General features: G+C 42.3%; 1 protein-coding gene across 12 annotated transcripts in view; it reads left to right on the top strand.

Moving 5' to 3' along the window:
* ST6GALNAC3 (ST6 N-acetylgalactosaminide alpha-2,6-sialyltransferase 3) overlaps positions 1–14,755 on the top strand; it is a 334,346-nt gene that overhangs the window by 232,576 nt on the left and 87,015 nt on the right. For 2 of the 12 annotated variants that reach the window (XM_075936283.1, XM_075936282.1), the window contains exon 5: positions 14,119–14,748. The exons of 9 other annotated variants lie outside the window; for them this stretch is intronic. In XM_075936283.1, coding sequence (XP_075792398.1) covers positions 14,119–14,665 — 547 coding nt within the window. In that variant the 3' untranslated portion in view covers positions 14,666–14,748. Of the gene's footprint in view, positions 1–14,118; positions 14,749–14,755 lie in introns of those variants that run through there. One more of the 12 variants, XM_075936279.1, reaches the window with a different exon arrangement.

The following is a 14,755-nucleotide window of genomic DNA, read 5'->3' on the forward strand; positions in this document are numbered from 1 at the left end:
ATGTTAGTACAAGAAGGTTACTGAATGGGGAAGACAATTTAGTGACAGATTATGTGGGGAAAAACTTTTTTTGGAGGGGGGGGGTCAGTCTCCACAGATAAAGTCAGCTTCTAGACAGCAAGACAGAATAATATGGGGAGTAGGTGAGCAGTCCTTAGTGGTGGAAGAACAGATAAAGGACTGTTTAGAAAAGCTGGACACACACAAGTCCATGGGTCCAGATCTAATGTTGCAGTGGGGGAGGTTTAGGTTGGACATTAGGAAAAACTCTTTCACTAGGAAGAAGATGAAGCACTGGAATGGGTTACCTAGGGAGATGGTAGAATCTGCATCCTTAGCGGTTTTTAAAGGCCAAGCTTGACACAGCTCTGGCTAGGATGATTTTGTTGGGTTTGGTCCTAATTTGAGAAGGGGGTTGGGCTAGATGAACTCCCGAGCTCTCTTTCAACCCTAATATATTGTTCTAAGAAATTTGCTTAGAAATGGGTGAAATAGCATTTCCCTAATTCTGTGGCAGTTGAGGTCACCTGGGATTCTAACTACCACCTCTGATTTTTAAATATGTAGCCACTGATGGCTGAGCATTTACTCCTGAACTCTAGAACTGACTTCCCTCCCACTAGTCTGACAGCACCTGACTTGGTCAACTTTCTAGGACCAGATGCATGGCCTAGTTCTTTCACTAAGCTCTCACTTGTGGGGCTATTCAAAGGTGTAGTGCTGTGTGTTTGTTTTCAAGAATGTCTTTTTCTTTTTCAGCTAATGGTGCTGACATATGTTTCCATTCCCTAAGGTGTGTGTTGCTCACTTGAAAAGTCAAATTAATAGCTCTTGTTATGTTAGTAGATCATCAAAAGAAGGGTGCTAGTCTGGGCTGAGCCTTTCCCTCCTTTCCCTTTCTATTCTTGGAAGTACTATCTACTGAACCTACAGAACCCCAGCAGGTTAAGCAAGGGTGTTGGTATAGAAGAATTTGCATGCGTGCATGCGTAGGTGGGTGGGCAGGCAGGCAGGCAAAGTTGTGTCTCTGTACAGAACATTGTATGTGATGATATATCCTTCAAAGTTGGTGGAATTGCAGCATATAGACCTTTGAAAAGTTGGTTGGTAAAAGTTGAAGTATGCATTCTTATGCCATAACAAATGAAGTCTCTGAGGTTCAAGATCTTATGTGACTCAGCTGGAAATATGTTAGCTTTAGGAGGAGCCTTACCCATACACAGAATATGCAGCTGCATAATAGGGCACCCAAAAATTTGGGGCATGACCCACCTACCTCTTCCTATTCATGTTCTCTGACTCTGTTTCCCCTGGAGAGGATCTAGTTAACTTAAAAGTGAAAAAGCCTGCCCAACCTATTAGCAGAACATTATACCTGTGAAAGAGCTCTTCAAGTGGTAAGGAAGCCATTAAACAGGCATTTGCCAACCCCAGATATATACTGCCAATTTCTGAACTTACTGTGCTGGTCTACAGGACTTTAGTTTAAAATTTGCTTTAAAATATTTCATTAGTGTGTTACTGAAGATTATAAAAGATTATAAAATCATATCCCTGGTCTGCCATTGAACATAGGGGCACCAGTTTAATAGTACTGCATAGGGCCCCATGAACCCTAAGCACTCTAAAGGGTGAAATAACCACTCCCTACATTACTTCCCATGCAGCTGCTGAACATAGTACCTCAGTCCCCCAAATAGAGGCACTGTGTTAGCGTTCTAGGGAGTGCTAGGTACCTCAGAAGTGTAGTTAGTGCTTAAATCATTATCCTGCTCTTCCCTGGCCAACAGTTTTGCTTCAAGAACTCTTCCCCATGTTCTTGGGAAGTTTACAGTGGCCTTGAGCCTCAACTGTACCCATAGGCTCACACTCCGATCCTATTAGGTGACTGTGCTGCTGGACCTCTCCAGAACTGCTCTAAAGTGGATTTGCCTGACCCCGAGAGGATTATCCAGTTTATGGATAGCCACAGGTACCAGAGGCACTAGGGCATGGTACCATGCAGATTGCACAGGGTACAAGTGTGAACTTATGGGGACATGGCTAGGGCTCTCTGGTATTCTTAGGCTGCCAGGATGGCCTAGAGTCCAGGGGTAGCCAAAGCAACCTTGAGCTCAGCCCCACCCCAGACTGGAGGAGCATGAAGATGCAATTTCCCACCTGAGCGGCACCAAGCATTCCTCAGTGGCAACTCAGGATCTGGATCAGAACATTTTGCTCGTTCTTCTCTGAGTGCAAGAAACATTGCTTTAAATTAACCTCTATACTAATTAGTAATTAGTTCCAGCTGGCTTTCAGGGTGAGGAGTGGAGACTCTCTCTTACGTCTCTGAAATATTGTATCCTTCTTGCCAAACTGCTTTAGGGTAGACTGGCTGGAGTTAGAGGCAGATTGTAAATGCAGAGATTTGGAATTATGTATTCATTGGTCATTTCCACAGAGGCTGTCATGGTCACATAGATCTGGCTGCTGCTTAAAGAAATTAAGTCCAACTGTATTTGGTTTAAAGAAGCACACTATATGCATGCCAGAAATGCTGATACAGGATACCCAGGAAGTTGTGTCCATCTGCACTTTTTCTTTTGTCAGTTAAAATTGGATTCACCTTCTCTGGCGAATGCATTTTCACACAGCAGAGAGAAGGGAATATGCTTCAGCATTGCTCTCATTGATCTGGGACACTAGATGCCTTTTGAACAGGCCCAGAATAATGTAGTGTCATCTTCAAATCACTTTTTATGTCTGTATTTATTGCAGGTGTGTGACCAAAAACATTCCTGTATTCACATTCTTTTCATTATTGTTATAATATGGGTTGTGAGAGACTATTTTAAAAAAATATCACACAGATCATTAATATTTTGTGTAATGTATGTACAAAATGAGTATTAAGCATTATGAATAGAAGCTGTAATTATGACCAATATTTATTTACCAGACAAGTCTGGGGAGGGAGTAAACCAGTTTCCCAAAGACATAGGACAAGCTGACACCTCTAGCCAGGTGTCATTGAAGATGGTGGGCAATCATTAAGGCTAGTCGTGGGTATTTTTTGTACAAGTCTTGAACAGGTCCCAGATAGTAAACAAAAATTCACGGCATGTGATCTGTCCAACTTGTACTATATACTTCTGTTCAAACTTGGATGCTCTGGGGGAGGGGATGGCCTGGGGGCACCAAGGGATGCAGCTGGAGACAGGCATCAAGACCCCCGCTGGTGCTGGGGAGAAGGCTGGGCAGCAGTACATGGCCTAAGACCCTCAATGCCACTCAATTGATTGAGTGACATGAAGTCTCGAAGATCTTGGAAAATTACAGAATGCCACACCTCCCTGACAGACTTAGCAATCACCTGTTAAGTACACATTCTTTGGCAACAAAGGGGGGAAGAAACAGGTTGGTCTGCATTTTAGCAACATGGACCTCTATCACCATGAGAGTCCATGTCTCCATCCTTCCCTCTGGAATGAAATTTATCTAGGGGTATTCTTCAGGATAATGCATTTCAAAGGTTAACTGGACTTGGAAAGTGAGGGGCAAAACCACCCAGGTTGTGTCTCTTTCTCTTTGTTCACTTAAGATGATGAAGGAACCAGCCTTTTGACTTTGGGAGGGTTTCTAATCAGAAAGTTTAGTAGTCCCTGTTGCTGGGAATATGCACTAAGTATTTCACCTTGAACCAAGACTAGCTTATAAGGTTTTAGCTGCTAGAAAGTGTTTCATCTTTATTTTTCTCATAGCTCTTTCTGACTTCTGTGCCTTAAACTTGTACTCACTTAATACACTTGTACTTAAATAATTTGTTTTATTTTTAATCCAAAATGAATCCAGTGCTGTATTTAAACTGAACAGTTTGGTAACTGCAGTTAAAATAACCAGGGCTGAGGACAGACTTTGCTGGGCCCAAGACAAGCCTGGCTCCATGCCCTGGAAGGTCCAGAGCCTCAGGCAGAAAGGGCGAGGCTAATCTCCCCCAAACAGCCCTGCAGAGATGCTGGGCATGTACCCCCCAGGGGTCTGGTGGTGATTTAAAGGGCCTGGAGCTCTGACCACTGCTGCTGCTGAGGTGGCTGGGAGGCCTGAGCCCTTTTAAATGACCAGACTCCAGAGCAGTTGCTCCCTTGCTCTCCCCCCCGACTCCCACCACCCACTGGTGGCCCTGAAAATGGTAAGATGTTGAATATTGACCCTTTACAGGGGCAACATACCTTTAATATATGAATTGACCAGGAGAGGGCTGGACAGCACAGAACAGACATTTGGGGGAAATTCGGGACTGGACTGGTGCCAGGGTCACCTTGCAGTTAGAACCAAGGCTGCTTGAAGGCAGAGTACAACTGGAGTATTGTTGATAGGCTGCTGAGGTACAGTTGCTGGACCAGGCTTATAGCTTACACACACACTCGGAGTTTGAGCTGTATGCTGTTAGGATGTTTGCACATGATTCTGGTTGGGAGCTAAAACAGCAAAGCATTTTGAGGCACCCAAGGTTGTGGGGCAGGCAGTGGCACCCCTACACACACACTGTTCCCTGGAATGTGACAGCAACATTAGTAACTCTTGACCCAGTGGTACAGTCCTAGTGGAACTAATACATATTTGCCCTCTTTCCGTGAGAAAGAGGAGTTGATTTTATTGAAGGGTTGGGAAATCTACTGGGAAATTAGATGAGATCATTCACTGCATTTGTTTATAACAAATCTTAATGAGTTGAGTTAATCTTGATGGATTTTTTTAAATTAAATTGAGATGGAAGATGAAATAATTAACATTACTATGAACCCAAAATCAAATGCAGCCACCTCTGCAATGAAACAAAGCAGCTGTTTAGCAGCACACGAGCATTTAAGAATGGAAGTGAAGACAAACCATCTTACTGAAACTACAGGAAAAGTGTAGCTATGAAAGGTGTTACTACAGCTAGTTGAAAAATGGGGATTTTTTTCATGAACATTTTTTATGGAAAGCTTTTTTTATTGAAAAAATTCAGATTTTTGGATCATCTCTAGCAATTACTCAAACTTGACATGAATCAGGAAACTGGGACTAACCTCTCTATTCTTGCAAAGAAACCTTTGACTTCTTTAATCGACCGAGATGGTGAATTTTTGGCTTTATGGGAGATATTTCCAAAAAGACAGCTGGCTTGATTATTTCCTGTCAGCAGTGTTATGCTGGTATAACCTGATTGGCTTTGTTCACTGCTGACTTATAGCAGGTAATAAAGTGAGAGTAGACTCAGACACAGAACCTCTAATAGCACAGTGTCCCAGCTCTGGGATTCTGACCCAGATGGTAGAGTTCCACCTACTGAATTATTATCAGCACCATTCCTTGTAAGCTCTGGAAATGGAGAAGTAACAGGCTGGCTGTTGATGAATGCTCTGTCTGTGTGGAGATTATTTGAAAGCTCCAGTTAAACCTTTATATATCGAGAGAGAGAAATATTACAAAGATAACTTTGCCAAAATAAAAAATAGAAAGATCCAAGGGATAGCTGCTCTATTACAAATGTCAGCCACACAATTAGGAGACAAGGTATACAAAATAGGAAATGTTCTATCTAACTCAGCAAGTTGTTTACCAGTGATAGCAGCAGGCAAATTCATTACAATGCTCATTGAGTGATGTGCACACAGAACCTCCTCTGCTTATGTTAGGGTACTAAACTTAAATATTATATGCCAATTCACATAAACTATTACTACAAAATCAATACACATTCAATCAGTATTAACATATATGCTGACTGAAAGTTAAGGAGGAGATCATCAGTCTGGAAATTGAAAAAGGCGGTAGTATCTTCATATGGTTGATTAAATGTGTGAAACTAACAAAGAAAATAATCTGTGAAGAAAGATGATGTGATACGGTCATGTTGTGTCATCAATTTGTATTAAATCTCAAGGGAGCAAGAGACTTTGAAGATTTGCTTTTCATTATGGCATGAATTAATGCTCAGCAGCTGAACTGAAAGAGGCTGGTATAAGAGTACTCTCGCTAACCATTTGCAATTGGATTCTATACAGAGAAATTAGATTTTGGAGTGATTTTATGAAAGACTTTCTTCTCTGAAGCAAGACTATAATGTCAGTTATCCCTTTTAGTGAGTCTTTAGATTAGGTGGGATTCTTACATATTGCTTCCTTTATCTACATTTATCATCTAAAATTATTTTCAGGTGACATACTAAATTAATCCTATATTAAATGTAAGAACCTGTTGCAATTTTATATTTGAGATTTCAATTGCCTACAAAGTTCTAGGTCATGCAGCAAGAGGAAGTGAGCTATCTGTGGCATATGTACAAATGTTATTTTATTTCAGTTTATATGCACAGTTAATTACTTACAAAAATACAAGCTGAACTAACGTCACTAACAAAACCTTTTGCATCCAGAATCTTTCAACCCTCTCAACTCATGTTTGCCACATTCCTCCTGTCCCCAAACACAAATGCCCACTCCCATTCCATCTACCCTCTTGGGAAAAAATTCTACATAAAAAGATGGGCTTTGTAGCATGCCCTAAATATGGCACACTTGCCCCTGTTGCATTAGGGTGGGTGAGTTTGTTCCAAAGCCATGGCCTTCTACCGCCTCCCACCATTCTCCAGATTAATTCACCTTCTAACTATCTGCAGAAATGTCTCAACTGATCTTATCTAAAATTACTAAAACACAAGAAGAGCCGTGTCTCTACATGCTGTATTTTGCCATGAATTTTTAAGCCAAAGTTCCTCATTGAAATAAATTAATGTTGTGTAAAACCTGATGGCATAATAGCATATTGGACCAAAGCAGTAATATGGTGTTTTAGATTACTGACTTTAGATCTTAGCATGTGCAGTGTGTGCAGGGTTACTGAACAATGATTGGTACATGATCTATAGGCCTAATTCTCTGACTTCTTCTTGGATCTGGACTTTTAATACTCCAGTCTTCTGAAGAAGGGGGTTGTACCCACGAAAGCTCATGATACCATCTATATGTTTTGTTAGTCTTTATGGTGCTGCTAGACTATTAGTTGTTTTTTAAGTTTTTCCAAAAAAAGAAGTTAGCCCTATACAAACTTCCTAAACCTGACATTCTTGGAAGAACATTTTGTAACCCGGGATGAGCAAAGCAGAGTTCACTAAGATACTTAATCAACAGGCTAGTTTGGGATCTGAATTACCTGCTCAGTGATTAGATATTGCTCTAGAAAAAAACATAATTAGGTAGACTTTGTGTATCTGAAGCTTAATCTAACAGTACTTTATCATATCTATTTGCACTTACCTAATTTTTTAAAAAATTACTTATATGATGAGACGCAAATGTAATTTTGCATGTACAGTAGAATCTCAGAGTTATGAACACCAGAATTATGAATTGGCCAGTTAAGCCACACCTCATTTGGAATTGTAAATATGCAGTCAGGCAGCAGAGACCACACTCCCCCCAAACAAAACAAATACTGTACAGTATGGTACCATTTTAAATGTAAGCTACTAACAAAGAAGAGGAACGGTAAAAAAAATTGGTGAGGTGAGGAAATTGTTTTGTTTAAATTAAGCTAGAAACAGCATTTTTCTTTTGCATAGCAAAGTTTCTAAGATATATTAAGTCAATGTTCAGTTGTAAACTTTTGAAAGAGCCATAACATTTTATTCAGAGTTATGAACATTTCAAAATTATAGAAAACTACATTTCTGAGGTTTCATAACTCTGAGGTTCAACTGTATAGGTAATCTGCTGTCCAGCTAAAGCCACATAATCTCTCTGTCTCTATTTGAATTAGTACTCATTGCAGTAAATGTACTTTTTCCAGAATGGGTTTTCTTGACTTGCAGCAACAAACTCATGGTTTCTACTGGCATCCTGGGGAACAGTTTCTCTCAAATGACCTTACCTTCTAGTCCTAAAAGTGTGGTGATGGTGGTTGGATTTGGGCTCTTTGGTGCAGCAAAAGATAGTACAGCCATCAATCATCAGATGCTGCAGGAAATTCTCTACTCAGAACTGACACATGCCATCATCATCAAGTCTCCACTGGTACATACCATAGAGCAGCTACTCAGAATCCAAGCATGCATTTTGGGCCTCATACAAAAGTCCTCTGAGCTCTCAAGTCCAAACATTCGTAAACCAGGAGTCAGGGTCATCCCAACTTCCCAAACAAATCACATTGTCACGAATGTGAGATTTAAAAATAATATAGGGGAGGAGGGGTAATTTGCCTTCTGGGTTTTGATCTTTTAGGGCTGATATTTTTCCACTTTATTTTGTGAAAGAATGAGGGCCAGAAAATTCATTTTGTTTCCATGAAAGCTGAGATCCTCAGGTAATCAGATGACTCCAGGAGCTGGGGCTTTATGAATAGCACCAAGTATTCCAAGACTCCCAATCAAATCATGAGCATTGACAAGACTGGAGTCTTGCCATTGATTTCAAAGGACTTTGTATGATGCCAGCAAGCAATAAGTGAAGTTATGCATCAGTAAAGATATTGAGTGTTAGTGGAGGCAGAGCTATCCTATCCTTTTACAGTAGTATTATTCATAGGCAGTTTTCCTCTATCATACAGCACTGAAGAGCCTGGAAAATGTGCCTCAGTTTTTTCACATCAAACTCCCAGTGTTGAGTAGCAATGTTTCGTGTGGCTCTCATGCTCTTTTGGGTTGGAAGTCAAAGGAGGCATATGTGTTAGAGCAGGGGTGGCGAACCCATTTAACAAGGAGAGCCAAAACAGCGGCAGAAAAAATGCCAAGAGCCGCACCAGAATTGTTGAGGGAGGGAGGGGAGCTGGGTGTGGGGGCCATTTGGAGAAGAGCTGCAAGCGGCTCGCAAGCCATGGGTTGGCCACCCCGAGTTAGTTTCTTTTTGACAGTTCTAGGAATTCCCCCCCAAAAAGCTGAGGCTATGACTATATTACAGAGTTTTTCCAGGATACCAGAGGAATCCCAGAAAAACTCTGCCGCATCCAAGGAATGCGTCTGCTCTTCCGAAATTTTTTTTGGAAGAGCAGACGCATTTTTTGGGATCCCTGTAAACCTCGTTTCACGAGGAAGAAGGGATATGCCCTAAAAGAGGGTTTTCCGACATTTGGCTGCATGTAGACAGGCCAAATGTCAGAAAACCCCCTTCCGACAAACGAAGCAGAAAAAGGTATGCAAATTGCGGTTCACAATTTACATAACTTTTTCCGGAAAAAGACTGCAGTCTAGACACAGCCTGAGATAGGCCAGGGTTTGGGGTCATTCAGGAATCAGTTAAATGTCCAGCTTTCCACAACCTCCAGATATACTTTTGCTAAGAATCTTGTAATTTCTACAAAGTTCCTCATGTTCCAAAGTGCATAACTTCCACATTTCAACTGCAGCATCTTCTTGACTGTTTTCTGATAACATGCAGCCAGCATCACATCCTGTATGTCTGAGGAGGGGGTTTCAAAGATAATCTAGGAAAGCAAAGCACTTCAGTCTGAACAGTGCAAATGTCCTCCAAAATTGTTTTTAGTAGCCTGAGCAGCACCATTCTCCCTCCCCTGCCCAAACCAGTTAACAGTGACAATACATTATAGAAGCAATTGATGAATTTATTAACAGAGCTCAGCCAACAGTACATTTCACCACTAGTCGCCTATTACTTTTATCAGCTCTGCCATATTTAATGTCTTTTTCCTCAGACAGTGATTTAAGTGCTGTTAGATTGTCTCTGTTGGATTACGATCCAGACATCTGACGACAGAGAAGCAAAAGTGTTAAACTTTAGAACACCACATATATGCAGGGGTACGCATTCAGAACTACACTAGACTGCACTGACACTCTGCCAGGGACAATAACCATAAACAAACATGAAGCACACAGACTCTGCTGAGTGAAATGTAAAGGCTTCAATAAGAGGTTTTTTAAGAATCCCATTACTTTCTGACAATCTTCAGATACTCCCTTTGTGATTGTCTTGCTGAGATACTCAGTTGGCAGTGTCACTTTGGCACTAGTAGCATAGCTTGGGGCAATTCTTGTCATAAATGCCCATTTAAATCGGCAGTCCAAAATCCTTATTGGTGACACTGGTGTTTAACCCGCAGACTGCCTCCACCTTTAGGTAATTTGAAAGCAGACCTCTCAGAGGGAGCAAGCATACTTGTTCCTGCCACATGTGCAGTCAAATCCCCTCCTCCATTGTGCCATCTACCTGTAATACCTGTGTCTTTGTGTCATTATGTATCTATGCCAAGGTGTAAAAAGTAGATGCCTGAAGTTCGGTTACTAAGTAAATGGCTTGATTTTTCCAAAGTGCTGAGAACCCAGCAGCTCCTTCTTGTTGTTAAACTTAATCACTATTTTTTTTCTTTTTATATCTTTCAAATATAAAACTATGAGAAAGCTAGAACAGAACAATAGCCAATAGTGTGTCAGACCAAAGGTCCATCTAGCTCATTATCTTGTCTTCAGTGCCACATACTTCAGAGGAAATTAACAGAATAGGTGGCCATCAAGTGATCCATTCTTTCTTTCCCATTCCTAGCTCCTGGCAACCAGAGGCTGCCTACCTTGGCTAATCACCATTGGACCTTTCCTCCATGAATGTACCTAGTTCTTTTTTTTTAAATTCTACTATAGATATAATGATACTATAGAAAGTATTGATCACTAATTCCCCAACAGACAATTAATAGAAATGCACTTTAAACATCCAGGCAATTAATTTTGAGATAATTAATTTTGTTTGTGCAGAATCTTCCTGTAAGCTGATTTGGATGCAAGATGTCCAGGACTAAGTACATTGCAATAAATATAATAGAGTCCTGCACAGGATAGGAAGAGAACATGATCTTTCAAATACTCACACATTTGCTATTTCTAAATCAATGACTTCAGATATCTCAAAGGCATTAGTCCCCCCAGAACTAAATTCCTGGCAAGTCTAAAAGTGAAACCTCAATATCTGAGTGGCCTGGTGGGTGAGGGGGAAAGGGCAGAAGGCACTAATAGCCTTCACCCATCTGCTGTGCAGTGGTCAGGAACAGCTGCAATCCTCTCTGCTACCACTGCAGAGACTATTCCTGCCAGTGGTACCTGGGTACATCTTCCATATACTTCCTGGCTACATCTACATTGTGCTGCCCTGCACAAGAACATATGCAAATGAGGTGTGGCGATGAATACCACTGCGCCTCATTTGCATACTTAATGAGCTGCCATTTTCCGCAAAGGGCTTTTGCACAAGAAGGCGCAGTCTACACTGCTCCTCCTTACGCAAAACCTCCCTCTTGAGCAAGAGCCGTTCTGCCACGTTTTTCTTGTGCAAAAGCCCCTTATGCAAAAAATATGGCTCATTAAGTATGCAAATGAGGCACAGCGATATTCATCGTCACGCCTCATTTGCACATGTTATTGTGCAAGAGAGCGCAATGTAGATGTAGCCACTCTGTTTCTTGGCAAGATCATTCTTGTTCTGGATTGGTTCACCCCAGGATTTATGACCAAACTGGACTGGGTCTTGTGGCACAAAGTGGCTGCCCTTAAATACCTGGCCTCTTAATTACTTTAAAATATAATATGTGTATTTGCTAGCTTTCAATAGGTTTGTTTGATAGTTTTCTCTTTGGATGTGCGTTAGTGCAGTGTCCCGTCTCCTAAAATGAGATCTGCATTTTGAACACTTCCAAGCGTGAAGGTCTCTAGTTTAGGTAGAAAATTCTACAGGTTGAACCTCTCTAGTCCAGCATGCTCTGGTCCAGCAACACTTGTGGTCTAGCATGATTTTAGTTAGCCAGATGGCCACTTTTCATCAGTGTGGCCAAGTTTCCCGTGGTCCCATAAAGTTTGTTTACAGCCACCAATCCTGATCTCAGAATTCTGTGCTGTTATTTAACTCTAAATTACCTCTCAATGTCTTCTAAGCAACCAACAAGCAGTGAAAGTGTTGATAATGTTGCTAAGTATAAACATGTTTTTTTATTCTTTATCTACTTATTTCCTTGTGCCAATGCAGTAAAATTGTGTAACAACACTAACACTTTGTTATGAAGAGAGCTGATAAGCCTTGGCTAGGAGTAGGCTTATATAGGGTGTTTCAATACAGTCATATATTATTGAGCAGCATTGCAAGTGTTGTTCCATTTATTTGCCTCAGTGAAATAAAAATAGAGACCCACTCACTACAATATTTACCTCGCGTGGTTTGGCAAATTCTCTGGGTCTGCACCCATCAGATCGCAAGGGTTCCAAACTAGAGAAGTTCAACCTGTACTTTCTGCTGCTCTGATGTGAATGTGGTGATGAAAGTGCTCTGAAATTTTTACATAATTGCAAGTGGAAATGAATTGTGTAAAAGTCAGGGTCATATTTCACCTGTCTCGTCCCCCAAAAATATGTCTGGAGTCTTGGATTTGGAGCCTTGTTCTGCCTTATCACTCATTGTTGCAATTAGCTGTGTTACTGTACTGTGTGCATAATAAAAAAGCCTTTAATTTAGGAGGTACCCACCTTCTGTGCAGACCCACTTGTTAAAAGATGAGAATGAAGAGTGTAAGAGCATTAATCTCTACAATGAAAATGTATTTGGGGAAGGCATTAGCACACTAATGGCAAGGGTTTGGGTTTTTTTTACCTATAGTACTATACGTCACTTCGCAGCTTAATTAATCAGTTAAGATTAGTGCACTTTGTAATCAATTCCAAGAGTGATTGATGCATGTCATATTAATTGTAATAGTCACATGAAGCATGTCATATACAGAGTCGTTGTACAGCTGGGTCCCACGTTGAGTTGCTCATAAGGATTTAATGGCAGGAATATTTAAGAATTGCAATCAGGGAAATTGTATCTCACAATATGCTTTATTTCTTGCACATCTTAGACGATAACCTTCTCCTTCCCCCCATTTCTGATCTGTCCTTCTGTTCCTCCCCTCTGGTTCAATAGTTGGCAAAATAGCCATTTCCAAAGGTTTTCTGTTGCTGTGGAACAAGAGGTATAATTAAATTGTGTCTCAGTAGTGAAGGTTTCTAAATGATGATGAGCCAAAACTAATTGTATTGATTTGTTTATTACTGGCTTAGGAAGCTCATCAAACAAATGGACTGAAACTATTTCCATATTCTTATCTGGTTGGTAAATGAGAAACAAATAACACTTCCATATGTCTGTTTCATGGTTTCACTGCATTAATGATAATACTGATGAAAGACTCCAGCAAAAGAAGAGAGATCATCAACACTACATTTTTTTTCATCTGGCCTGTGCCACACTGCTTTCCACACTATGGCCCTAGGAGGAGCAAACTGAAATTGATATTGTTTGTTTCTTTTTAAAAATGTTGCTATTATTTTAAGTTTCACACATTGTCAGTGCTGGAAAATTAACTCTTTTAGGGTATGTCTACACAGCAAAGTTATTTCAAAATAACAGCCAAACCACTATTTCAAAATTAATTTGAAATAGCGGAGCGCTTATTTCAAATTTGGTAAACCTCATTCTATGAGGAATAACGCCAAATTCGAAATAGCTAAACTGAAATAAGTGCTGTGTAGACGCTTATTTCAAAATAGGGGGCCTCCAACCCTTCCCAGGGTGCCCTGTTGGACACTCTGGGCCAAACCAGGAAAACTCTTCTGCCCCCCCCCCCCCCGCCCTGGAGTCCTTAAAAGGGTAGAGTCTGTTTGGCCACAGGGCCTGTGCTAGCTCCAGGCCTGCCAGCCCAGAGCCCACAGGCACTGCCCCTGAACCAGTTGCCAGCATGAGCCAATCAGTCAGCCCTCCACTGCTTCCCAGGAGAAGTCTGGCAGCTTCCAGGAGCCTGCCAGGGGCTGAAAAGGCGGGTGCCTTCCTGGTCCAGTGCGGAGATCATGGACCTCATTGAGGTTTGGGGGGAATCCTCCAACGTCCATGGTCTCCGCACTAGACACATGAACACGGCACTCTACAGACAGATGGCTGGCAGCCTGACCACCAAAGGCCACATGCGCTCCCAGGAGCAGGTGCGCATGAAGATAAAGGAGCTGAGGCAGGCCTATGCCAGGGCCACAGGGGGCAGCTCCAACCAGGGGCAGACCCAGACCTCTTGCCCTATTTCAACACCCTGGACCAAATCCTGGGGGGCTGGATGGTCTGTGCCCCCCAGGTGGTCATCGACCCTGGGGCAGAGGGCCCTGACCAGGGCACAGAGGAGGAGGAGGAGGAGGATGACGACAGCCATGAGTTGCAGAAGCCTGGAGGGAGCATGCCACTCACCCAGGACCCCCAAGCCATCACAGCAGCCAGGTCACCGCTGTCTTCTGAGGCCAAGGAGGCCTCGACATGTGAGTGCCATCACTGTCCCCTTATGCAGGGCGGGGAGAGGGAACCCAGGGACCACACATGTGGGACTTGCTGATAATGGATCATGCAGCAACCTGTGCATGTGCCGTGCCAGCTGGGGCATATGGCCCCGGCTGGCTGCCACGCAGGGGCCCTGGCCTGATACCCACATGCATGTATGTATGAAGGCACATGACATGCTCCTGACTCCAGGGAGGGACACTGCACAATGCCCTCCCTCCAGAAGCCCCCTCTATGCAGAAGCAGGGCACAGCTCCCCTTTCCCCTTCCCTGCCCCCACACTATATACAGCACAGGGGCATGGGTGCAGTCCCGGGCCAGCTCACACTCCCAGGGATAGCAGGACATGATGGTGCAGAGATCTGCCATCCTCGCCTTGCAGAGGGGGGCTGGGCTTCACCCACTATGTTCCCAGAGAGAACTGACCACTTCTCTTGTTT

This window comes from Pelodiscus sinensis, chromosome 9, assembly GCF_049634645.1.
Source record: "Pelodiscus sinensis isolate JC-2024 chromosome 9, ASM4963464v1, whole genome shotgun sequence".
NCBI classification, from domain to species: domain Eukaryota; kingdom Metazoa; phylum Chordata; order Testudines; family Trionychidae; genus Pelodiscus; species Pelodiscus sinensis.